This window comes from Artibeus jamaicensis, unplaced genomic scaffold, assembly GCF_021234435.1.
Source record: "Artibeus jamaicensis isolate MK-2021 breed Jamaican fruit bat unplaced genomic scaffold, CSHL_Jam_final scaffold_3222, whole genome shotgun sequence".
NCBI lineage: Eukaryota > Metazoa > Chordata > Mammalia > Chiroptera > Phyllostomidae > Artibeus > Artibeus jamaicensis.
In genome coordinates, this window is record NW_026522038.1 from 1,558,802 (window position 1) to 1,583,728 (window position 24,927).

General features: G+C 37.9%; 1 protein-coding gene across 4 annotated transcripts in view; it reads left to right on the forward strand.

The window, feature by feature from the left end:
- Window positions 1-24,927, forward strand: part of GSTCD (glutathione S-transferase C-terminal domain containing) — a 153,929-nt gene that overhangs the window by 127,014 nt on the left and 1,988 nt on the right. For 2 of the 4 annotated variants that reach the window (XM_037154449.2, XM_037154451.2), the window contains 3 exons: window positions 16,039-16,172; window positions 18,268-18,298; window positions 21,650-21,719. The exons of 1 other annotated variant lie outside the window; for it this stretch is intronic. In XM_037154449.2, coding sequence (XP_037010344.2) covers window positions 16,039-16,172; window positions 18,268-18,298; window positions 21,650-21,719 — 235 coding nt within the window. The remainder of the gene's footprint in view (window positions 1-16,038; window positions 16,173-18,267; window positions 18,299-21,649; window positions 21,720-24,927) is intronic. One more of the 4 variants, XM_037154452.2, reaches the window with a different exon arrangement.

Below are 24,927 nucleotides of genomic sequence, written 5' to 3' on the forward strand. Positions count from 1 at the left end.
TCAATACCTCTGCTCTCAATATTACACAGACATTGTTGTCAAGCAATATGACAGAAAGGGCCATTACTATGAAAAATATGCTTTGCAGTAAAAAACCAAAACTGTCAGTGCTAAGCAACCTGCTGTCCAAAATGCTTTAGTTGAATAATTCCAGCAATAAAATACAGTCATATTTTTTGAGACTTTGAAATGGTAAATATTCCTGATGTGTGAAAAAGCATGATTTATAACTTTATGATCTTAATTACACAAAAATGAAAGCTTCGTTGTGTAGATACATAGGGGACTGAGGTCATGTCAAACTGCAAACTGCTTGTGGTTGTGGATGACTTTGTTCTTTCCTTCTTGTGTTTTTCAGTTTCCTGTTATATGCACCTGTTAACTTTTAAAAATAAATATTATTTAAAAAATAAAATAACAAATGAAATGAAATAAATATATAGTCACCTCAACTGGGGAATAAGGTGTTGATTTAACAGTAGAGTGAACATTTTTATATTGACAATACATGTATAAAAACTGCCCTTGCCAGTGTAGTTCAGCTGGTTGGAGCATTGGCCTGTAAAGTGAAAGTCACAGGTTCGATTCCTGGTCATAGCACATGCCTAGGTTGCAGGTTGGGTCTATAGTCAGGGAGCATACAAGAGGCAACCAGTCCATTTTTCTCTCTTACATTGAAATTTCTCCCTCTCTGTCTCTCCCTTTCCCACTCTCTAAAATCAATAAACATGTCCTCAGAAGGATTAAAAAAAAAGAGAAAAGAAAAAGAATATATATACATACACATACACACACACATATATATATCGGATCTGATACATATATATATGTGTGTGTATATCTCAGAACAGTTTATTTTCAAGTTATCTGTATTTAATTTTTTCTGTTTTACCCATGTAAATTTTAATATGATTATGATTTATCAAGGCTGAGTGCTTAATTAGGAGCACATTTCTATTTATGTACGTTAGTGTACAATTAGAAGATGCTAATGCAATTATAGAATGTAATTAAGTAACCCTTCTGATAGGTAATTTATATAATCCTTTTTAAAAGATAAGGAGCTTGAGAAATTATATATTCTGCAAACACGATTTAGAAAAATCATTAAGGCAAATGGGGGACTTCCAGGTAAAGAGGGTGGATAGAGACATTTCAAACCCCTTCTCCCCAAGAAAGATCATGCCCCCCAATAACAAGAACCAGAAAAATTGTTGTCTATCATTAATGAAATTACATTCAACACTCTGTTACTTGAACCACAGTATCTGAAGGCAGAAAGCAGGTGGAAGAAAAATAATAACTTCTTATATAAGGAAGAGGAAGATCAAAGTTCAATACATGGGGAGAGGGATTGGCAAGAGGCTCTCAGAAGTCACTTTGCTCTCACAGAATCCCAGAAAATTTCAGGAATTCAGGATAACAGAAACCACAGAGAAAGGGGATGAAAAGGGGCTGAAATCACATTTAATTTAAAAGATTTAGGGGCCCAGATTCTCACCCCCATCTTGTGTGGACAAGTAACTATTTCTCCCCAACTCCCGCGGAACCTGGAAGTGTGTTCTATGAAGACACGCAATCGGAGACCTCCGAGCAGAGGGATATGAGGCACAAAGAAGGGCGAGGGTGGTGCGCGGTGAACAAGAACTACGTGAGGATCTGCAAACCAAGCAACAGAAAACGTCTCCCTCCCCTTGCTGCCATTTGCTTTTAATCCGAGAACTTCAGAAGCTAGAATCATCTCCTTAATCAAATGGATTAAAAGATCCTCCTCTGCAGAATCAGAACTGTTCCCAGAGAAAAGAATTACAGATACAATAGCTGTAATTGAAACGGAAACCAGCTGGTCACCTGATCAAACACTAGTGAAGCCCTCAAGTCTTCAAACCTTTCATTCAGAACTTCCAATTAGCTTTTAGTGATTTTGCTCCTTAATATGAATTGATAGCCAAGGAATATCAAATTTGGTAAACTTCCAAAATAGAAGATAGAAACCAAAGCAACAAACATGAAAAAGGATCTTCCGATTCAGGGAGAGATCAGAAAAGATAATGCATTGATGAAACAAGGGTTGAATAAAAAAGGAAATTAACTATCAGAGAACTTCTTGAGAATTAAAAATATGAATATATATCTAAATAAAAAAAGTAGAAATCTAAAAAATGAAATGTAGAACGTTATCTGAAAAAATAGAACAAAAAACAAAGACAAAGAAATAGGAATTGGAAAGAAGGTGTTTTGTTTTCAGAATTGTATGGTTTCGTTAACACAAATACACTGTGTACACAATCAGTCTATTCCTTTTCTTCACTGTGCATCCTGGCATTGGGATTGGTGACTCAGATGGGCAGCTGGGCCGTTCTTTCCACATTGGTTTTGTGGTTCTTTGAGGAGATACGAGTAATCTCAACACTGAGATATATTGCACATCAACACACTTCAATCTCCTTGACATTGTGGACCAAGAACTTCTGAAATCCACTGGGCAACATATACTTTGTTTTCTTGTTGCTCCCAATAACCAATGTTGGGCATAAAGATCTGGCCCTTGAATCTTCTGCACACCCTATTGTCAGTACCTCTGGGTTTCTGCCAGGTCTGCCTAATTTTAACATACCAGTGTCAGATGAACTTCTTGGTCCTGTTTGTGACAATCTTGGGTTTCACAGGGGGTGTGAGGGAAGCCATGATGCCAAGTAGGAGATGGCTGCCACCTGGGCAGCTCCAAGGAAGAGCAAGAAGTTATTATTTTTTTAAAAAATAGAGGTTCAGTTCACAAAGACCAATGAATGCTTCAGTAATAGAAGAGCCAGAAAGAGGAAACATATAAAATGGTAGGGAGGAAATATCAAAGAACTAAAAGAAGATAATGTATCAAAAATAATGTGTTTCTTAGGATTGAAAAATCTCACTTGAAAAATGACTTAAGCCATGGCACATTGTTGTGAAACTTCAGAATACCAAGGTAAAAAGTAGTTCCTAACAGTTTCCAGAGAGGGGAAGAAAAGGCCATATTCAAAAAATTTGCAGTTAAAATGCCATCGCACTTCTCAAGAGCAATGTGGAGGGCAGTGAGGCAGACTATAAACTTCTAAAAGAAAATTTTCAGTCTAAAATTCTCTACCTAATTAAGCTATCAATCATATATGAAAGTAATAAAATTTCCAGGTCTCAAGAAAACGTACATCAAGAAACTACTAGATTTGCCTCACAAAACAAGAGAGTAAATAAGAAAAAGGAAGGAGTGGTAGCCAATGCAAGAGCGGGTAGGGAAAGTCTTGGATTTTTTAAAAAAATGTACAGCACACTTAACTCAGCAGTAAACACTATATACAAAGGAATAATAATAAAAACACTGCATGAACACAGCTAAAAATTGGAGATGATAATAGAGAATGAGAAAAAGGAAAAAGGGTGTTTAAATGTGCAAAAAAAGTCCTAATATCTCATAACAGGAAATCAATGAATGATGTCTAATATTTACAAATCAAGAGAAAGCAATATACATTTATGATATAGAAAAACAGATGGACTTCAGAAAATAAAACTAATGAGTTGATTTGGTGAACTCATTAGCTTTGGTCACCAGATTTTCTTTTAGGGATAGAAGAGTATGTACAGAGCAAGAGACTTTTTGTAATTACATGCCTTTTAACATTACTTGCATTTTGAAGCCAATTCCTATAATATAATTACATGAAAGTTTTTCAGGAGGGGGAACATGGGTACACAGTTGGTACCAACTTTGTTTTTGTCTAAAACATCTGGTTAAGAATCTCTCTTTGAGAACGAAAAGCTCAGAGCATGATTGGACTGGGGCAGACTGGGAGCTCACTCAGGTCAACCGTCTCGCTTTGCAGATGGACGAATTGAGGCTCTAGGAGGGGCATGGGAGCATAGCTAGTTACTGTGTGAGTTGGCACTAAAGCCCATCTGTGACTTTCTGTGCACTCGCCACATCTATAAAAGGCGTAAATGGGAACATAAAGAACTAGAATAAAGCTTGGTGTCAGACAGATTGAATCTAAATCTTGGCTTCATCACTTGTTGCTTCGGACCAGCCACTTAGCCATTTTGTAAAATAGGGAATAATAACACCTATGTGCATGCTTAGGGCTAGAAAAAAGGATAATAAATGTTCAATGAATCCCAAAGAAAATTAGAGTCATAAATACATCTAACACAAGCTTAGTTTGGGGGTATGAATAAAGTATAGGTTTATTGTATTTTAAAATGTGCCTTATATTAAAATTAACATGTTTTATCAACATTTATTAATTATTAAAATATTTATTAATATATAGTCTCTTAGAGAAGAGTCAACATATATTTTTTTTCATTCCCTAAGAATGAAAAGATATTGCATCAGCTTATCATCTTATCAGCGTACCTAGGTTGTGGGCTTGATCATTGGTCACAGCATGTATGGGAGGTGGCCATTTGATGTCTCTCTCTCTCCCTCCCTCCCCCACTCTTCCTCCTCTTCCTCCCCCAACCTTTCTGTCTGTAAAATCAATAAAAGCATGTCCTCGGGTGAGGATTATAAATAAGTAAATAATTTATAAAAATATAAATAAATATAGTTTAGAAATTAGATTATCTAGAGTCTTGCCTTATCTAAAAGCTGCCAGTTGAAAGACTTTATGAGAATGAGTGACATTAATTTCATTTATTTACTACTACATATAGCAAAGGTGTGGATTGGAGTTTCTTGGCTGTTCAGTTTTATTTTGCTAACTTACATGATAGGATAAGTATTGTAACTGTTACCAAACAGAGGTCTAAGGAGAGGCAATACTTGGCCCACCTAGGGATGCCAAAAAAAACTGCTACAGAACAACAGGGGCCCCTCCCAAGTATGATATACTGATACCTACTGGGCTTGTCTGTCCAGTGCCAATTGGAAAGACATCTCTCAATGCCAGAGATTTGTGAAAAGGAAATGAAATGTTTATTTAATGCTATTCAGGCCTAATGCCTCCATTAAAATATCAAAGTTCTTTAGGGTATACACCTATACACACAGCGCTCCCTTTGCCCACTGTTCAAACTCCAGGTACCATAAATCAGGAAAAGAGCACATGTCTGTTGCTGGCACCATGAGCTGTGTCACTGTCCAGGCAGGATCTCCAGTTAATCCAAAGTCATGTGGCACCTTCTCACAGTCCACTGGCAAGAGTTCTTTGTACCAAGTTCTAGTCAAAGTCTCTCCTGCTTTCCAGGCCACGTGGCCAAAGGGAGCACCCAAAGCCGCGTGGGCCTCTTTTACCAAAGCTGCAGGGGTTCACACTCCACCAAAAGCATGTGTCTTTCTTCTTCACCTGGCTGCAGGGATCTCCATTCTGGCAAAGCTTTGTGGTTTTCCCTTTCACCTGGGAAAGAGGGGGTCTGCACTCAGCCAAAACCATGTGGCTCCCTCGCTCCCTCTTTCACCTCACCAAGAGGGAGTCCTCACTCTGCCCAAATCCACATGGCTCTCCCTCAATGGCTGCCGTATCTGGGTTTAAATCCCTGCACCAATCTTCCTCTGTACCCCTATTTCCAATTCCTCCCATGATCAGTTACACCTGCCAGTATTTCTGTATTATGACAAGTTTACTGGGCTGCCATTGTTAGTCTGGGCAGGTATGGCCCCATGTCCTAGAGCCAATCTTCTCCAAGCTCCCACGCAGGTGCTGTAACTTGGGGGACCTGCCCCCAGTTACATCTTGGGGGAAAGTGACTTCATCCCCCTAGCTCCAAGCCTGGCCACAGCCATTTAACACATCCAAGTGACCTGCCAAAGGTTATAGATATGTTAAATGACCAGGCCATGGATTAGCTGCAAGGCTGTGGCTGTACAAAACAGCTCTGCATGTTCTTGCCACATGTGTCCCTTCCCCCAACTCACACCTATGGGGGGAAGCGGTGAGGACATCTTATATGTCTCTCCAATATTCCTTTGAGTTCTGGACACCATTCCAAATCTTTTTTTTGTCCCCCCCTTGGCTGCACCCTGTATCATATCTAGAACCTTTATTGATGTACAGATTAATTGAAGAAAATGAAAGGGAAAGGCCCTTAATTTATAGACCATGAGTTCTGTAGCATATATCTGGATAGAAAATACATTTACTTTGGAATATGCATGACCTTGGCCAATCAATAAGTTAATAGCCTCAATTTTTATATTTTATTAGAATTTGATGTACATACAGAGAAAGGGGTAGATATTAAGAAACTTGTTGAAACCACAGTTCTGAATTCCTTGGGTCAGACAGAGAAACACTCATTTGCTGTCATGCCAGCCAAAGATTGGTTAAATGTGTTTTCCCCCAGCACATTAGCCTTCATTACGTACTCATAGTTGATGTCTTCTTGTTCTTTCTACAGTTGCCAAATCTATCTAGTGTGTATTAATAAATCTATCATGTGTATCATGTTACAAATTCTCTGGGTCAGATGCTTGAAAAATAATTAGAGCCTGGCCAGGTGGCTCAGTTGGTTGGATCTTCATCAGATGTACCAAAATGGTGTGAGTTCAATTCCCAGTTACGGCACATACCTAGGTTGTGGGCTTGATCATTGGTCACAGCATGTATGGGAGGTGGCCATTTGATGTCTCTCTCTCTCTCTCTCTCCTCCCCCACTCTTCCTCCTCTTCCTCCCCCCACCTTTCTGTCTGTAAAATCAATAAAAGCATGTCCTCAGGTGAGGATTAAAAATAACTAAATAATTTTAAAATATATAAATAAATATAGTTTAGAAATTAGATTTCATATAATACTGTGGATTAGAATGTTTTAAGAAAAAATGTATTTATCTTTTTTCCTTTGGCATTTTCTTTATGTGCGACCAGCATGTATTTCATTTCTTTTTCTCATAAGGCAATGGTGATCCTAAGAGTAATCCTTAATTTAAAGAAGATTGTCTGTAAGGTTCCTTCTAGCCCCAAAGATGCTGGTTGAAAGTCATAGCATTCATGATGTAATGGAAAGAGTGTGAGCTTTTGAATCAGACTTAAATTCAGAAATCATCCAGAATTGCTGGCTAGGTGATCTTGGACATGTTGCAAATGAAGATGATAAGAGCTACTTACATTAAATTAAATTAATGTATTGTATTAAATTAAAGGGGGGAATTAAATGATGAAGTCAAGGAAAAAAATCTATGTAAAAGATTTTGACATCAAATAAATCCTAAATACATGCTCATTCCCTATGGTGCTCTAATTTCCAAAGATATTTAGTTGGACCAGTGAGATGAATAAAATGACCGGAAATGTATCTGTAGAAGTATTTGGGATGGAGGCCCCAAACTGAGTAAGGATCCTTAATATGTTGTGTAAGGAGAAACAAGTTACTTAACCTCTCTGGGGCTCAATTTCCTCACCTTAAAATAGATATTTGCACACTCATGCTCATAGCAGCACTATTCAAATTAGCCAAGAGGTGGGAACAACTCAGTGTCCCTGGACAGATGACTGGATAAGCAAAGTGCAGTGTACATATGCAGGGACAATGGAATATTACCCAGCCTTTTAAAAGAAGGAAATCCTATCACATGCTGCAATGTGAATGAACCTTGGGGACATTATGCTAGGTGAAATAAGCCAGTAATAAAAAGATAAATACTGTATGATTCCACCTTATGAGGTATCTAAGGTGGTCATACACACAGAAACAAAAAGTTGAGTGGTGTGCAGGGTTTCACATTTCTTTATACCCCCAGCGAGTCACACACGTTAGGCACAGGAAATAACTTCATGAGTTTTTTAAACGTAAACAATTCCCACATTGAGTTAATTAATGTATTAAATAGTTTGGATTCTGTCATTACTATTAGTAGAGCATAGAAAAGGAACCATGTTTTTGACTTTTGTATTCCTACCATAATATTGATACACAGAAAATGCCCAGTGATCGTTGAATGAATAAATGAATGGATGGATGATGAATGAATGAATTGTGCAGTTTCTAGAACTAAAGCAGTAATTATAGACCTTCGTGATTAAGAAGAAAAACTAACAAATTCCTCGACAAAATTACTCAACTTCACATTCCTGCAGAAATTCTCTACACCAGGCATTTGGTGATTTTTTACAGCATATTTCTTTTAGTAAGAATTACAGTAAGATACAAAAATTTAAATAGCTAATGTGAATCTTAAGGCTTAAAATTGATAGGTTTTCATCTGCATCAGTGTTCTATTTCTGTTATAACAAATGACCACAAATCTGGCGGCTTGTAATAACACGAATTAATTATCTCAGTCCTATAGGTTAGAAACCAAGGTGCCCTCTGTTCCAGGTGGCATTGGCTTGGTTGGCTTTTTTCTGGTGGGAGAATCCACTTCCAGGATCATTCAGGTTATTCACTTCCAAGTGGTTGTAGGTCCCTGCTCCCTTGCTGGCTCAGCTGGGATTGTTGTCAGCTGCTACAGGGCTGTCCACGTTCCCTGGCTCCCAGCCTCCAGCAGTCCTGGAAAGCCAGCAGTGGGGCATCAGGTCCTCCTCAGGCTCCCAGTCTCTGGCTTTTCCTTCAGTCTCATCTCTCCTGCTTCCCGCCTGAGAAAGTTCTCTATTTTAAGACCTCTTATGATTAGATTGAGTCCACCTATGTAATCCAGAATAATCATGCCATTTTAAGGTGCTTAATCTTACTTACATCTGCAAAAAAAGTGCTTTTTTGCCATGTTGATGGGTTCTAAATACTAGAATGTGCACATCTTCAAGTAACCATCCTGTCTACCCCATCATCGCTGTCTCTTTTTTTTCTTGCAGTTTACGTGTTTATATAACCATGCCATTTCTCCCTTAGAGTTTTCCACAGTGTGAGTTTTGCTGATCGCATTCCTCTGGTGTTGTTTCACGTATGAACTTTTTCCCTATATCTCCCAGGAATTGGTAGTTCGACCTTGAGTGTAGCTGCATAATCTGATCAGGTTCACTTTTGGGTAAGACGACATCCAAGGTGGTGGTGTGTTCTCTGTGCAGGCACTTACCTCTGGCTGGCCCTTGTGACATTAGCAGCGTCCCTGACCATTGCCCCTAGCTCCATCATCAGTAAGCATTAGGAAATGATAATATCCTTCTACATGTGTCATTCTGCCTTAATTTACTTTTCTTTATCAACTATTTGGTTACACTGAGATGTAGTTCACATAGGAAATGCCAGATAAAACTTGTTTCTTTTCTTATTTTCCAATTTTCAAACTGAGTTGGTTATCTATCAAAAGTAACCAGTTAGTACTTTTGAGTTTGATTACTGATTCATCAATTTAATACTTGAAATACTTCAATCCGCTGTCATTGATGCTCGAATATCCCAATCTTTGTTCAGTGGGAGCCTGTTGCATTTGGCCCCTGAGTCTTTTCAATGAGTGGTCCTGAGAGCATCTGTGCTTTTTCCCTGTAACAAGCTGTTCCAGCTCACCTTGTGTGTTTCCTGCCTCATCAGCCATTTCTCCGTGGAACTCTAAATTCTTTGAAAGGAAAATGATTACCACAATCTAAGTACCAGGAACAGTCATTGCTACTGGTTTGGTCTTTATTTCTAGGCTTTTCAGTGGTCTGAGCTAAGCAATACCTTTTTTTTTTTTTAACAAAATCACCATAGGTTCATACTGATACTGCCAATGTAAATTCATGATGATGGAATTTGAACTTAGCCTCATTTATTTATTGTATATCTCTTCTTTCCCTTATGCTAAAAAAAAAAACTATTTCCTAATGACATCAGCACATATCTTGTTTTAGCTCACAATAGAGTTCTAAAAAAGCACTATGATTACTGAAAGTAGTTGAGAGTTTTTTAACATTGCTTTTTATTTAATAATATCTTCCACAGCCACGTATAAAGATATTCCTCAGCTCTGTTTAGAGCTGCAGAGTACTTTATTATGTTTAGTTGTCAGCCCTCTTATATGTAGAAAATCGCCTAGTTTCCATTTTGTTGTTATTTTAAATGTTGCCTCAATGCATAAATCTTTTTTATATTTTGGCCAGTGTGTCCCTTGAATACATTTTTGGAAGTGAGATCACAAATTACATGTGTAATTTTGCTGAATATTACCAAAACCCTCCTCCATACGGATGGGGCATTTTTGTTTCTTCAGTCTGACCCACACACTGGCATCAATTTTTAGGATTTTTATTATTTTAATAGGTGATAAGTGATATCTTGATGTAGTCTAAATACGTATGTCTCTTAATTTGGGTGGTATTAAAAGATTTTGGTTTAAGGCCCATTTGTATATTTTTGTTTGGGAACTGTCCACTCTTGCCCACTTTTCTATCAGATTATTGGGCTTTTTCCCTACTGTTAGTAGCTTGTTATGCATTAGGGATATTAACCCTTTGTTTATGCTGTAAATCACAAATCTTTTTCTCACTTTGTTGTTTGGGTTTTTACATGTAGTTTTGGGGGAGTTTTGCCATTTTAAAGGGTTTTAATTTTTTTTATTTTGTTCAAATTTATTAACCTTCCCCCTTATTGTATGTGGATTTTTGGACATAGTTAGGAAAGTATTTTCCACTCCCCTAAGTCATGGAGGAATTCACTTATGTCCTTTTTTTATTTTAAACCTCTAATCCATTTGAAATGTATTTTGTGTAGTGAAAAGAAAGGATCTAATTTTATTTTTTACATACCGATGAGGTTAATTCAACATGTTTTTTCAAAAGTCCATATTTTCCCTGGTGGTGGGAAGTACTGCCTTTGTTGTATGTTAAATTTTCATATTAACATGGTTTCATTGATCAATATCTCTTCATTATTTGCCTGTTACTTCTGACCTGCATTTGATAACAATGGAAATTAGAACACGTGATGCAATGAGATCTTTTAGAAGCCAAAGGGAGGTAGTCTCGAGGGTGGGAGGTGGGGATGAGTGGGGTGGGGGGAGTCGTGGGGAAGGATGGAGACAGCTGTACTTGAACAATAAAAAAATCTTTTAGACCTAAAATTCATCATGTAAATAATGCTTAGATTTAAATGTTTTGTTTAAATGAGGGATATTAACTCACTCTCTTGTATATTGCCATGGTAATGTGAACATAAGTAAAGAAAGATACGGAGAAGTATATTGTTGGACTTCAGTCAAGATGGCAGCATAGGTAAACACAGCTCACCTCCTCACACACCACATCAAAGTTACAACTAAATTATAGAACAACCATCACCCAGAAATCATGTCAGAAATTGAGTGGAATGGAATTCTGACAACTACAGAATTAAAGAAACTACATCCATCCACGCTGGTAGGAGAGGCACAAACATGGAACAGGCTAGTCCCACATCCATGTGCAGTGGATAAAAATTCCAGAGGGATATCTCAGGAGAAAGGAGTTCAAGTCCCACACCAGGCCCCCCAGCCCAGGGTTCCAGTGCCAGGAAGATAAGTCTCTATAACTTCTGGCTGCAAAAATCAGGGGGATGAAGTGAGTGGAAGAAACATCTGGAGTCCCAAGCAGTTCTCCTTAAAGAACCCACACACACAGACTCACCTACTCAGACTCACTTCCTCTGAGCCAGCACTGGGGTAGCAGCTTGAAAGGCACCAGTGGCATACAGAGAAGAACTGTAGTGTCTGGCATCAAGGCAAGAACTGGGGGACAGTTTTCTCCCAGACAGAAAGGTAGGCAAAGGCTATTTCCCCTTCCTTCTCTCCATAGAGCCACGAAGTCAGCAGGCTGGTGCCTATCTGAGACTCCATTAACCTGGCTAATACTATGTGTCCTACTCTGAAGATTGCTTTGAGACTTCCTCCCACCCATTTATGGGACAACCAAGCTATTAACGGAGACTTTTCAGTATGAATGACTGGGCTTGGCTCATGCTTCACGGTTTTCTAACTCATATCAAATAAGCAAGAGCTGGCCTCAGTGAGCGTCAGCCCCCATACCTCTTGCTATAAGTGGCCACAGGCCAAGCACTAGAGGCAGTCAGCCTTGATTCACAGCTTGGCTCCACCTGGTAATCTCCAAGCTCAGCACAAGTAGGAGACATCTCAGATTGCTTTATAGCCCATGCAGGGTGGCCCTGGATAGAATATAGATGGGGGTTGAACTTGGGTGTATCACCCATAAAACCCCAGAGCCTGTGCAGCTAGTGGACAGCTAAAGACCACATCAGAGCACCACTTCTGTTTCCTGCACAGCTGATTCTCCATGGAGGGTGGAGGTTGGTGGTCAGTGGTCACAGCCAGTCCTTGCAGCTGACTGGCCTGGGTAAATCCCTCCCATTGACCTGCCAACAGCAATCAAGGCTCAACTACAAGAGAAAGGTGCGTTGGGCCCACACAAAGGGCACACCCCAAGTACTCAGCTTGGGCGATAGGAATGGTTAGCCACAGCACCCTAGAGAACGCCTACCACATTAGACCATGCTAAAAAGAAGGGAAGTCAGAACAGCTCTACCTAATAGAAACAAACACAGTGAGCCTGCCAAAGTGAGGAGACAAAGAAACATGTCCCAAAACTCCAGAAAAAGAACCAAATTGATGGAGATAAGCAGTCTATCAGATGCAGAGTTCAAAACACTGGCTATAAGGAGGCTCAAGGAACTTAGTGAGGAACTCAATGGCCTAAAAAAGATCCAATCAGAAAAGACAGATACACTAATTGAAATAAGGAACAATTTACAGGGAAATGACCATAGAGTAAATGATGCTGGGAATCAAATCAATGATTTGGAACATAAAGAACCAAAAACAAACAATCAGAACAACAAGAAGAAAAAAATCTGAAAACAACAAGGATAGTGTAAGCAGCCTCTAGGACAACTTCAAAAAGTCCAACATTCATATAATAGGGGTTCCAGAAGGAGAAGAGAGAGAGCAAGAAATTGTGAATCTATTAGAAAAATAGTGAAATAAAACTACTCTAACTTTGTGAAGAAAATAGACATCCAAGTCCAGGAAGCACAGAGAGTCCCAAATAAGACAGGTGCAAAGAAGCCCACTCAAAGACACCTCATAATTAAAGTGCCAAAGGTTAAAGAGAGAATTTTTTTCTTTTGAATTAATATTTATTGTATTTTCATTACCATTTAGTCCCTTATACCCCTCTCCCTGCACAGTTCCCACACTGTTATCTATGTCCATGAGTCCTTTTTCCTTTTGCACAACCCCTCGACCCCCGAACCCCACCCCCACCAGCTGTCACTTGCTCTCCATCTATGAGTCTGTCCCAGTTTTGCTTCTTAGATTTGTTCATTAGATTCCACACATGAGTGAAATCATATGGTATTTGTCTTCCTCTGACTGGCTTATTTCATTTAGCATAACGTTCTGTAGGTCCATTCATACTGTCACTAGGGTAAAATTTTCTCCTGTTTTATAGCTGAGTAGAATTCAATTATGTAAATTTCCCATAGTTGTTTTATCTACTCATCTACTGAGGGACATTGGGCTACTTCCATATCTTAGCAATTATAAATAATGCTGCAATGAACATTGGAGTGCTTTTGTTCTTTTGAATTAATGCTTGGGGTTCCTTCCCATATATTCCAAGAAGTGGGATTTCTGGGTCAAAAGGCAGATTCATTTTTAATTTTTTGAGGTATCTCCACACTACATTCCACAGTGGCTGCACCAGTCTGCATTCTCACCAACAGTGCAATCAGGCCTCCCTTTCTCCAGATCCTTGCCAGTGCTTGTTTATTGATTTATTGATAATAGCCACTCAGGTGTGAGATGGTATCTCATTATTGTTTTAATTTGCATTTCTTTAATGACTAGTAATGTTGAACATTGTTTAATATGTCTATTGGTCATCTGTATGTCCTCTTTGGAGAAGTGTCTATTCAGATTTTTGCCCATTTCTTAATTGTTTTTTGTGTGTATGTTGAGTTTTCTAAGTACTTCGTAATTTTGAATATTAAGCCCTTATCAGATGTATTGGGGAATATGTTCTTCCATTCCACGGATTGTCTTTTTATTTTGTTGATGTTTTCCTTTGCTGTGCAAAAATTTTTTGGAATGATGTAGTTCCATTTGTTTATTTTTTTTTGTTTCCCTTGCTTGAGGAGATATATCCAATAAAAATTTTCTATGAGCAGTGTCTGAGATTTTGCTGCCTATGTTTTCCTCAAAGATTTTTATGGTTTCAGTTCTAACATTTAAGTCTTTGATCCATTTTGAATGTATTCTTGTGTGTGGTAAAAGAAGGTGGCCTAGTTTCATTTTTCTGCACATCTGTCCAATTTTCCCACATCAGTTATTGAATAAACTATTTTTAGCCCATTGTATGTGCTTGCTTCCTCTATTGAATATTAATTGACTATAAAGTTGTGCATTTATTACTGGGCTTTCCATTCGGTTTCATTCATCTATGTGTTTGTTTTTATACCAGTACCAGGTTGTTTTGATTACTATGGCTGCATTATAGTTTGGTATTAGGTAGTGTGATTCCTCCAACTTTGTTCTTCTTTTTAGGATCACTGTTGCTCCGTGTAGAGCCTTTTGTGGTTTCATATATATTTTTGAAATATTTGTTCTAGTTCTGTGAGATATGACATTGGAATTTTGATAGGAATTGCATTGAATCTATAGATTGCTGTGGGTAATGTGGATATTTTTATGATGTTAATTCTTCCTGTACAGGAACACAGTGTGTGCTTCTTTAGTTTCTTTCTTTAGTGTCATATTTTCCAAGTACAGGTATTTTAATTGTTGGTTAATTTTATTACTGGGTATTTAATTATTTTTAAAGCAATTGTGAATGGGGTTTTTTTTTTTAGTTTCCTTTTCTGTAGGTTTATTATTGGCATATAAATGCAACTGATTTCTGGATATTAATTGTGTATCCTGCTACTTGGCTAAATTCATTTATCAGTTTGAGTAGTTTCTTAGTGGAATCTTTGGGTTTCTCTATGTACAGTATACATAGAGACATGTATACATAGAGAAATAGTTCCCTATTTCTCATAGAGAAAGGCAGTTTTACTTCTCTCTTTCCAATTTGGATGTGTTTTATTTTTTCCTCTTGTCTGATTGCTGTGGCTAGGATTTCCAATACTACTTGAATGAAAGCATTGAAAGCAAACATCTCTGTCTTGTTCTCCTGGTTTCCTTCCCGTCACTGTTAGTTCCCTATACATTTTCCTTTATTTCACTTTTCATAGCCTTCACTTTTTTTTCTATTTTGCAACCATACTCAACCATTTCTGTGAGCATCCTGATTACCAGTGTTTTGAACTCTGCATCTTATAGGTTGTCTATCTCCTGGTCATTTAGTTCTTTTTCTGGAGTTTTGATCTGTTCTTTCATTTGATCCATATTTCTTTGTCTAGGTGCACCTGTTACTTAAAATTACTTATAGAATTATTTTTATTTCCATGAATTATTGAAACCTCAAACATCACTTCAATTTTTAATTTTATTTTTAATTAAACCATTGAAAGTAGTTTATGTAATTAGTCATTTAATGATATGAATGGTTATAATATTGATATTAAAATGTACTATGTAAATTATTTAGTACATTTTTACAAAGCACTAATTAGATTATATTTATACAGCTTTTGAGAAAGTGTCTTCAGTTACATCTTTATTTTATCTTTGCATCAGTCACGTTAACCATAGTTAATAATTGAGGTAACTAAGGCCCCCAAAATTAAATTTTTAATAGCCTAGTCTCAGATAGCTAACTAGAGTTCTAGACTAGAAGAAATTCTGATTTCATTCTAGTGTTCTTGCAACAATGCTACAACTGAACTAAATTCATAAAAGCAAGAGCAGTAGTTGAGAAATGCATACATATTATATTTTCCATACTTAACATAGTTTCAGATTCTCCATGAAATTAATCTTATGCTTCATTTGCATTTGTAATTTTGTTATTCCATTTGTAATTTTTCAACCTTGCTTAATTTTTAAAATTAATATGAATAGCTAACTAGTTCACTGGTGTATCCAGATGAGAACTATTATGGAATAATATTATGGTAACTTGAAACCTCTTGAGGGTCAGTCCTCATATAAAGTACCTTTTTAAAAGATGCAAAAATAGTGCTACTCAGAAAGAACTGAGTGGTAGTGTCTGGTTTTGTTTTCCAGGTGGCTCTGCATGCTTGTGGGGTGGCAACCGACATGGTGATCGAGCTCTGCATAAAAACACGGGCTTCCTTTGTCACCTGCCCTTGCTGTTATGGTTTCATTCAGAATACCTCCAAGTTCAATTTTCCAAAAAGGTGAAAGTGTTCTACCTAAGGTAGCAATGTGGGGATTAAACCAATGCACAAAACTCTTTTGTTATAAAGTTGCAATGAGATTTTAGGTTCGAGCTTATTTCCTCTCCCCGTAAGGGCAAGTATTGGATATAAATTACATGAGGAAGAAAGGATCTCCTCTCTGCCCTTGATTTTTCTCCTGGGTCCAGCTCCTGATGAAATTTAGAATCGAGTCCATCTAGGAGTCAGATGACTAGAAGTATAACAGTTTTAGCACTTCTCTATGTACTTCTGAATGGAAATCACTATCCACGAGAGGCAATAGGTATAGTAGTTCAGGGCTTAGGACCCAGAAGTATTTTACCTGGGGCACACATTAGCTCCTCATTCTTGGATACGCTGTCTCACCTCCAGCAATTCAGTTAAACTCTTTTTTGGCTGCATTTTCTCATCTACAAGATGGGGCTTATAATAGCAAATTACTTCAAGGTTTTTGGGCGAATTGAATGATATCATGTAAAGCACTCGGAAGCAGCACAGAGTTAAGCACTCAATAAATGTAAGTTGTTGCTAGGTACAGTAATAGCAGCTTTTTTAACTGCTGCCCATGGGTGGTGATTAATCTGCAAGTTCAGCAGCCATTTTAATTCTCATCACTTTAACTCAGTCTATTGGGGGACCACTCTATCCGTGTTTATGACATTTCATTCCCTGAGACATAGTTACTGAGAATCATGCTGATCATTTTAACTATAGAATAGATTAAATGTGTTAATTTTGGAAAGCCTATCCTATAATGTATCAAAAAAGACATCATTTGCATTGTAACTTTTTAAGAACCTTGTAATTTATTTGTCATTAGTATGTATACTTAAAAGTATCCATCTAAGTAATTTAGAGTTAAAAGTACAGATAATAGCCTTCTTATTCTTTGCCTTTAATCATTTTGTTCTCTACTACAATTTGCAACTAATTGAAAGAAAAACCAAAGGAACTATGGAGAAGCCAAAAATAAACTATAACTTGAGGCTTATTCAATAGTTGAAATTTCATTTTATAACCCACCAAGGAATTTCACTCTAGTGCTAGGAAGATTCTTGAGAATGCTAATCTGAGTTGTTTAGCCTGCAGTCTCACGTATCTGATTTTAGTCTCAATATCTGCCCACTTTATCACACCTCTGTAGGCTTACGTGTGCCCCCTTTGTTATTGGAGAACCAGGGCCAGACACCAGACAACCAGGCACAGCCCCTGTTCCCCAGAGACTCCCCATGTTGCCCACACTAGCCAGTCCTAAGCTTGTGCACCCGGCCTTGCCACTCCTTCCCAGGGAATCTGCAGTAAAGGCTCCTGCCCTCTGCCTCCGGACCCCCTGGCCCTTCCCCATGCGGCCCACATGGCATGACATGCCCCTCCTCTTCAAAACAGTGAGGAGCAAACTGCCTTTTTAATGGTGGTCCTCTCCTGATCTGTTGGACCCTCCATGCCTGAATAACAGTAAAACCCACATTGTAAAACAGATTGAATCTGTGTGCACTCATGTGGGGAAGAGGAAAAAACGATTGTGCTTCTCTGAGACTGTAAACAACCTTTGAAAAAAATGTTTTTAATTAATAACATACTGATGGTATGCTTTTGCTGTTTTATAAAGACACTTGAAACTGTCAGAGTTTTTAGTTCAGGATACCATTACATCCTCTTCAGATAAAATGTATCTATTTGTTTGTAATTTAGTTCCTTCAAGACTATTTCTACTCTAAATATGTGGTATTTAAAATGATGACTAGCCCTGGCTGGAGTAGCTCAGTGGATTGAGCGCAGGCCTGCGAACCAGAGTATCGGTTCGATTCCCAGTCAGGGCACATGCCTGGGTTGCAGGCCAGTTCCTGGCAGGGGACGCATGAGAGGCAAGCATGAGAGGCATGAGAGGGGACGTATGAGAGGCAATACATTGATGTTTCTCTCCTACTCTTTCTCCTTCCCTTCCCCTCTCTCGAAAAATAAATTTTAAAAAAAAGGGTAAAAGACAACTTAAAAAAAAATAACCAGACTCTGAACCCTAGAAGGCAGAGAGAATATAAAATGATGACTAATTTGTTTTTCTTTTCTATTTCAGTGAACAATTTAAGAAAACTTTATCATACAAGGTAACCTTTAAACCTTGTTTAAATCTAGAGATGTATTCCTATAATATACTTGTTATCTCTTCTTTATATTTTTTTCTCTCAGATTACTAATGGAGCATGCAATCTATAGTTATATTTGAATTACTCGTGAACATCTAATGTGGGTTTTCTTTCTGTAATCAAGATTACTCTTCAAGTAGCTGACAAGACTTTCTAGAGGGTCTGAGTTTCACCCTACATGCAAGCCAACTAGTTAGCCCTCCACGGACAGATCCGTGGGCGCTCACAGAAGACAGGGACTCCTGAGTCAGAGGCCAACCCTGCTATTGCTCACAGGGATAGGAGAAGCCAGACTGTCATTTCTGCGCTGACCGCCCCAGACCCAGATGCTACAGGGCAGGTCAAAAGAGCCTGGTGACACCCACATACACAGGGAGCTGCATTACGGGAGAGGAAACCTGAACTTAGGAAACCCAAATGTTTTAAGATTTAATCTTTAAGTAAGCGTGCCTGCCTTTTGCTCCAGAGGAAGACACTGTATAGTTTTCAAGGCTGTTTGCTGTTCAAATATCTTTGAAAGGATAATCCAGAGCAGAGGCAAAATTTTTGGTAACAGGTGAGATAGTAAATAGTTTAGGTTTTGCCAGCCACTTACAAATCTCCCTCATATTCTATATTTTCTTTTCTCTTTGTTGTATGTTTATGACCCTTTAAAATGTAATTTTAAAAAATCTTAGCTTTTCAGCCATACAAAATTGGGTCGTAGGCTGGGTTTAGCCCGTGCGCCATAGTTTGCCAGCCTCTGATCCGGAGCAAAGACAGTGCCTCTGCTCACAACTCGGAGACACAGGAGACGCCCAGAGCTGACTCCCTGCACATGACACAGTTCTGAGTTTCTGAGTTGCCCACCCGAGCAAAATGGTTTCCCCCTCTCCGAACATCACTGCCAACTAATTAAATGATCGATACCATGACATAATAAAATCTAGGAAATGACAATATGTGAGAGAAATACGTAAATAATCCTATTAAAATTTAATAAGTTAGTTTGCATTTTTAGTTTGGTTAATTCCACTTCTTGTACAGACCTACCAAAAATATATAGTATCAATTTATATACCAGCCCCTGCCTTCCAGGAATTTTACTCTCTTTCCTTTTCAAAAGTGAAATAGTGAAGTACCGTGACCTAAAAATAAAAATGTTCATTCTGCCACATTGGCACCTATATCTCCTTCGCCTCCACCTCTTAAATGCCCACCCCCAACTCTGTCTCCTACCCGCACCTCTCCTAGCCCCCACCTCCACCCATCCACGTACAGAGAGAACTGTGGAGGAAAGAGAAATGTCCTCGTCCATGCTTTTATTCAAACCAGGGCTTTTCTCATCTTTGCCCACTAGATTTAAGTTTTCATATCCTAGGGAACGGTGAGATTTTGAGAGGAACATTAAGATCCCAGGAACTTTATTTTCAGAACGTTCAAAACACCTCACCTTTCTATCTCAAGGCCCTGCTAATAAAGTATAAAATGAATTGAAAATAAATACAAACTAGACCCTTGTTTTTAATGCCTCCTGGAGTGATGCTAGGTAAAGCAAACACTGAGAGAATTTATGGGAAAAACCTAGAGTGATGAGGTCAGGTACCACAGTCCCAGTCCCACAGCCTAAAAAAGAAAACAAAATCTGGAGTCAAAAGAGACAGGACACCAGGCTCTTCCAGAGAGCAGGAAACTCCCTGGTACCCAGTTCATCTCTGTCTCCTCTTTCTCCCATACCCCTCAAAGCTGCTTGGCCACCAGCCTCTCCGAGGGTGTTAGATGTCAATGCTCTGTAGAGAAGTCTTCTTGAATACTGTGGCAAGTTGGTATCTCAGTGTTTCCTAACTTAACCATGATGGGTGGGCTAGCAGACAGAACTGCATGGACTTAGTGCCAAATATCTTGAGAGTCACTTTGGAAATGTTTTTCTCCACGTGCCGTTGGCCAGCAAATGTTTTCTGAATACTACTGTGTGCCTCCCCCTTTCAGAATTTAACTTCTACAGGGGAGAACACACTCACAAATCCAATAATTTGTGTTTGGGTGGGACTTATCAGGACAAGAGAGGAACAGACATTATCCGAGGTTGTGAGTGCCTCAATATTATCTATATTAAAAGTGAGCCTTAATTTAAAAATACCACAAGAACACAGGGCATGCTTTTTCTTGCCTTTCCTTCATATTATATAATTCTAAAATACTCTTCTGCCCCTTCATGATGCCAATGTATAGAAGCTTAATAAAAGTTATTTATTTAAACTTAATTATTTTATTAGTACCCTACACATTGCCACTAACATTCATAACGAGTCCTAAAGCATTTTTCACAGTGCATTAAAATTGACAAAAAGTTAATTCTTGAAAAAGGACCAGTATTACACAATCATCTTAATTACCTTATTTAAAAATGGAGGCTGCAAAATGAACGTACAAAAGACCAAGAGACAAATGATGAATCTGAGTTCAACCCACTGGCCAAGCTGACAGGTGAGGTCATTTACACACTTAGAAACTGCAGCTGCTCCGAGTGAACAGCTGTCATGGGAGCACTGCCGGCATCTTGACGGCAACAAATCATTCACCTTTGTCCACCTGCAGATTTAAGAGTGCTGTGCAGGTTCATCAGCTCCCATCCCTTTAAAGCTGCATTATTATTATTATTCTTATTCTTCTTCTTATTATTATTATTATTAACACAATCTTTCCTGAAATTGTTAAGAAGCAATAATCTCCCTTCCATTCCCTGAGGGCTACTCTATGGTTCCTCTTAAAGCAGAAGAAATAAATACACCTCGTGCAGCCTTTTGGAGTGAGAGAGCCAGTCTCCTCCCCTCTAAAGGGACTGAGTTAAAGGGAAGTCAGGGCAGTGCAACCGGAACTCTGCTGAGTATCCAGAGGACTACAGAAGCCACAAACAGTGATCTTCTACAGTATTTCCATTCCCTCTGGAAGGGATAAGAAAAGCCACTTAGAATGTCTTCTTGGATTCAAATTTTATTAAAGGAAAATGTAAATAAATTTTAGCTCTCTTAGTGTCACATGTTATAATCACAAATTGTTAAGTCTATTTCTGCTAAAATCAACTGTTAAATGGCCCTGGGGATCTTCCATGCACCTGTTCCTGATCAACCACATCTGAAGAGCTGTCTATTCGGAGAGAAAAAAGTTACTGAGCACCATTTTCTGAAATTTTGCTTGTATGAAACAATTTGTGCAGCAGTTTATTCAGCTAATCAATGTAGAACTCCAAAAAATGAGGCACTTTTCTCAATTTCTTATAATGTTGAAGCAAAAGATTAAAATAAGCCCACTTTCTATTGCTCTTTCTTTTAGGAACACATGACTCTGTGCAGATTTGCAGATCAGACAGCTGTCCAGCTCCCAGCCGCGCGGAGGCTCGTAGGTGTGTTTCCACCGCAGCTGTTCCGTAGATTTATGCGCAAGATGCGTGCGGGCGAGTGCTCCAGCTCTGTGTAGAAAAAGAGCCGGTTCATCTATCAGGAAGAAAGTAAAGTTCACATTTTCCCAGAAAACTCAATCCTTATTGAAAAGGGCTTTGTACCAATGACAACACTTTATCCCATTTTTGTTAACATTACTTTTAAATTAAATACATTTTCAGTGTTTGTACATTGAGGAGAATTACTAAGTTGTGAACAAACTAAAGGACCTATCAAAAGCCACATAAGAAAATAATAAAAATGGAAAAGTCAGCCATGCATACCAAAACTGATGAATTAAAAATGTATAAACTAGGATGATAATGTTTTCTTTCTTGGAAAAAAGTATAGCTGTATATTATTAATCATAAACCAATATGTTTGACATTTATAATATTAAATATTGCCTTAATTGAAAGATCTACCATTGCATTTCAAGTTTAACTAATAAATTTATCTCAGACTTTGCTTTAGAAAAAGAAATGACTTTTAGAAGGATAATAGTAGCTAACAGTTATTGAACATTTAAGCAACTGAGATGAATAACTTCCACCCATTATCTCAGTAAATTCTTATAAAAATACTAACGGGGTGTGTAGGTACTATTATTTGTACCATGCAGATAAGAGAACTGGGGCAAAAGTGTGGCCAGGACCCTTCAGCTGGTATGATGGAGCCACACTGTGAACTCAGACTATTTGATTCTAGACACGAAGCTCTTACCCACCTTTGCAGTGCCCACCAGTGATGGAGTCACATCATTGGAAAACCATGCTCCCAAATTAGGGCTTAAAATGACTGCAGAGCTAAAACTAGCCTTAAAAATTATTTAGAAAAGCCCCACGTTGAAGAACTATCCTGGTCTGGAAAATAGATCACTGTTTCTTTGGCTGAGCACTAGATGTGGTCATTAGTTTTTACTCAGGGACCATGTTATAGAAGAACTAATTACCTTTAAACTCTAAAATCAAAGTCAGCATAGAAAGATACTCACAGTTGGAGAGAGCTTTGAGACTTGAGGCTGAAGGAACAAGTCATTCTCTTCCCACACTCTGGGGCATGAACATGTGGAAAAGGTCCTTCTTTTCTGCCTGCAACTCTCTCCCTTTCATTCTCTTTCCCTCTTCCTCCTTTTCCCATTTGCAACACTTTGAATTAGTTGGATGTACATTTGATGTTCAATCAAATATACAGAGAGCTATAATTTACATACATATCAAATTACCATATGTTGTCATGTATAATGTGCACCCACATTTTTGGCCCAAACTTTCAGGCATTTTTTTTGTGTTAAACTGTTAATTCAATTATTTATTTACTTCTATTTAGAAACAAAACTGATTATCATATTCTGGGGTATTATTTTGCATATGAATATTGTTATTGCTTTCTAGAGTTACACTTTTAACACATAAGCATAAATCAAAGAATTGAAAACATTTGTATAGATACAGAATTAGTACTGCCCATGTATAATAAGCAACCTTATTTTTTCCCTCAAAACTTTGGGCAAAAAAATGTCTTATACACAGCAAAATACTGGTACTCTGGATACAACTTCACTATACGCAGTGAGACGTAATTGGTGTGGTGGATGGGGGTGTACATGGGTGATGTTTCAGGCATTAAACCAGAAGGGAGTGGCTGGTAGGGAAGTTGCTAGTTGAGGACAAGAGGCATTTGGCATGATCACTGGCATGAAAGGAGGGAATGTCAGGTCCAAAGTCAGGCTCCATCAAATGTCTACATCTATACTTTGCACAGGTCATAGTTTTGTTCTGTGAACATTATAGGAAGCTCCCTAAAAGGTAGATTTCCAACAACTGGATTTCAGTTGTAAAGACACTGCTTCAACATGTGAAAACGTGAGATTCTTCTAAGTAATGTAAAAGAAAAATTAACTGGACTGGGATCAAAGCCAAGGCTAAGTGAGCTGCAGTGTAAACTTAGGGTGGGTACTGAAGGAATGCAGAGCATCCCATTTGACGGAGAATGTTAAACTTTAAATTGAAAAGTAGATGGAGATGGGGTGCATTTACAGATGTCTTAAAAGAGGAATGATATTTTAAGGGGGAAAAATGTTAGCCATATGGCTGTTGAAGACGGGCTGATGTAGCCTAAATGGAATTCTAGACATCTCTTTCTATATCACTCTAAGCCAGTTCATCTTTTTTGGGCAGGATCCTTTTAAGGAAAATATAAAAAATATTTTAAATCTGAACCTCTTGGTACCAATTCCTACCTGCTGATTTCACCTTCCAGTGTTATTCTATGAGGATTCTTTTGTCTTCCACAAAAGGCCTTTTCTATTTCATGTTGCTATCTTCATTTCTGAAACTGTGTTAATGTAGCAGTTTCTGCTATCATTTAAATAAGTCATTTAGAAATAATGTTTAGGTATTACTATAATTATTGAGGAAAAATGGAATGAATGAATTTATATGGAGTCAGTAACCTTTTTCCAAGAGGAAGAAGAAGTTTATATATTGAATTTAAGGAAGTTGAAAGTATAAAAGCCATAACTTTGAACATATTCGACCTCAAATCATTTTCTTTTCCTGAGCTCCTTTTGAAATAAAAGCTTACATTTGCAAAAAGAACACAAGTGCACTGCTTTGCTTGTCAGTCAGGTTTTCTCTTGTTTTCCAAAGATCACAGAGAAAATTGAATACCACTATTTCATGTGGGCACAGGAGCTCTGAAAATTAAGATTATGCTACAATCAGCATTACTCATCCACCTGAAATAATTGGCCCACAATTGAGAATTTTTGCAAATATTTTCTATTTCTCACTTCATTATTGTCCTAAAAACATCTGAAAGAAGGCTTCAAAATGCAGCCTTCTTTCAGATGTCCCTTTGTTTGCATGTCATTTTAGATATTCTTAGAGACAGATATAATTTTTCACACTATTACAGATATTGTGTTTTCAAAGTGCATGACAGAGAAAAAGTCAATACATGGATTTTGAACCATAGTGGGAAATAGAATCTGTAGTTTTTACTGGAGATTTATGTATAAATACATTTTAGAAGGTTGACATTTTAAAAATTACTAGCAGAAAAAAATCTTTAAAATGTTATATATTTGTAATTGTATTTTCTTCATACTGATCGGGAATTAAATTGGGGGCAAATAGCATTCTCCATATTCCTATAGATTTTTGTCAC